The 2427-nt window shown below is 36.3% G+C and overlaps 1 protein-coding gene across 1 annotated transcript in view; it reads right to left on the reverse strand.

Annotated features, from left to right (window-relative positions):
* Window positions 1–356: 356 nt before the first annotated feature.
* LOC106868531 (interleukin 17-like protein) overlaps window positions 357–2427 on the reverse strand; it is a 64565-nt gene continuing 62494 nt past the window's right edge. Inside the window, exon 2 of the mRNA XM_052965869.1 lies at window positions 357–1137. Coding sequence (XP_052821829.1) covers window positions 616–1137 — 522 coding nt within the window. The 3' untranslated portion in view covers window positions 357–615. The remainder of the gene's footprint in view (window positions 1138–2427) is intronic.

Genomic DNA, 2427 nt, shown 5'->3' on the forward strand with positions numbered 1-2427 from the left:
GTTGCAAAACGCCTAGTGGGAGGCCCTACCTTCCGAATTCTTTTACAAGGCTTTGTAACCTGTGAGACCGCCACACTAAATGTGTGAATCTGAGACTATGTTTAATGAAATTATAATTAACTGATACACCTGTATTTTCTTTTAACCCAAACCAGGAACTTCTCAGCCCCGCCGACTTGTATAGGGTTGTGTGAGAGTGTGTGTGTGTGTGTGTGTGTGTGAGTGTGTGTGTGTGTATGTGTGCGTGTGTGTGTGTACGTGTGCGTGTGTGTGTGCGTTTGTGTGTGTGTGTGTGGATATGTACAATCATGATAAGACTGGAAATGGTAAAAGACTTAAATATGTTAGAAATATGCTCAGATATGACTCAAATATATTCATTTGAAATAAACAATACAATTCATATGTTAAAGATAACATATTAATATGCGGACACGGAGATTATGAAATGTTGTATGATATATGGAATTAGATAAAATATAAAATTATTTACAAAGTATATATGTGTGTGCGAATTTTATGTACAATTATGTGCAAATTATGTTACCCTCTTATTGGTCAAGTTAATCTTTCATAATATTGTGAATAGCTTCTATGTTTCATAGTTTACACTTCCTAAGTCGCGTATTTGTCGTTTTTAATTCGATCAAGTTTTCTTGCACACGCACAAGCAGTGCCTACATTAATCACAATTGGTTTATACACGTACAGTCCAGCAACACATTTATTAGTACGTTTGAGGACAGTCATTTTGGTATATACTGTCACACATTGGTGCTTGCTGCTGCTAACGTCTAGACAGTCTCTGCAGCGACACACTACTTCAGTACGGGATGAAGGGAAAACTGTTGAATCATGGGTAATATTCACGTACCACGGGCAGGTCGAACGTTCACGGATGATATCAATAGATACAGAAGATGTTGGGCAGGTTGTATCCCCGTCGATCAATGGTTTCTGGTCACTTCCGGCTGGAGTTACTTCAGCCGGTAGAAAAAACTTATAGCCAAAGGCTACACGGGACAGTCTCTTGTACCGGATTTTCAGATTTCTTGGTATTTTGCATTGGGTTGGAATTGACGCCCATGATACAAACGAGATGACGCTGGAGAGAAATATTACAATGTGGCAGAGAACCTGTCAGAGAGAAAATATCTTTGTCAATGTTACATGAAATATGAGGCACATTTGTTGGCTTTTTCAAAGAACTAATTTACTTTAGGCACATATATCAATTTACGATGACCTGCTTTATGAAATTCTATTACAGAACGTTGAATGAGTGACAAATAACGGAGTGATATGTGAAAACACAAATATAAACAAAATATAAAGAAACCACCAACAAAATAAAATCATTGCTTTACAGCTTATCTCAACCGTTATATTCTTTAACAGCTGTCGTATTTGTTTCAGTCGAGAGAAAGAGAGGAGAAACGGAAGGGAAGTAAACATAATATTTAGAGAGAGAGAGAGAGAGAGAGAGAGAGAGAGAGAGAGAGAGAGAGAGAGAGAGAGAAACGAAAGGGAAGTAAACATACATATTGAAAGAAAGAGAGATAGAGACAGACAGACAGATGGACGGACAGAGAAAGACAGACAGACGAGAAAGAGACAGAAAATGAGAGAGTATGTGTATATGTGTATGCGTGAGAGAGAGAGAGAGAGAGAAAGAGAGAGAGAGAAAGAGAGAGAGAGAGAGAGAGAGAGAGAGAGAGAGAGAGAGAGAGAGAGAGAGAGAGATGAGAGAGGCGTGTATCGAGAATAGACAAATGGATATGAGTTTCTAAATAAACAGTTGTAGTCTGTCAAAAAGTGTTTCTCAATATGTAGAAGTTTTAGTTTAGTCACTTCTTGAATTGATGGCAAGGGTGTGAGATGGCAATAGCTTGAACAATACATTATCCGAATCGACGCATTTGTGATGTTTTAATGACAACGTGAAATGCTACTCGCCATGTTTGAAATTATTGGAACGACTCTAACTGATATTTTGGTTACGCTTGTGCAGTTGCATAGCTATACTTAAGACCTTAGCTCCTCTGTTGTTCCCGAAATTTTCGCATGTGATTACGTTGATAAAGTAACATTAACGTGATATTTCGAAAAAAATCCAACTTGTTTATTTTTAGTAAGGCAATTATAACTTCAAACTAGAAAGGCAACCTATGTAGTAGAAGAAATATGTGTGTATATAAATATATAAATACAAAGAAAGGAAAATAATATATTGGTGTAGACGATCTTTAATACAAAGTTGGTACAAATACAATAAAGATTCTACGAACTTTTTCCACGCTTAATTAATTCCAAAGGCAAAACGAAACAAATAATCGTTTCGAAATCAAAATTAGGCTTTTCTTCAGGAATTCATTATTGGAGTAAATAGGTTCGACTAATATATATATATATATATATATATATATA

The sequence above is a fragment of the Octopus bimaculoides genome, chromosome 1 (assembly GCF_001194135.2).
Source record: "Octopus bimaculoides isolate UCB-OBI-ISO-001 chromosome 1, ASM119413v2, whole genome shotgun sequence".
Lineage (NCBI taxonomy): Eukaryota > Metazoa > Mollusca > Cephalopoda > Octopoda > Octopodidae > Octopus > Octopus bimaculoides.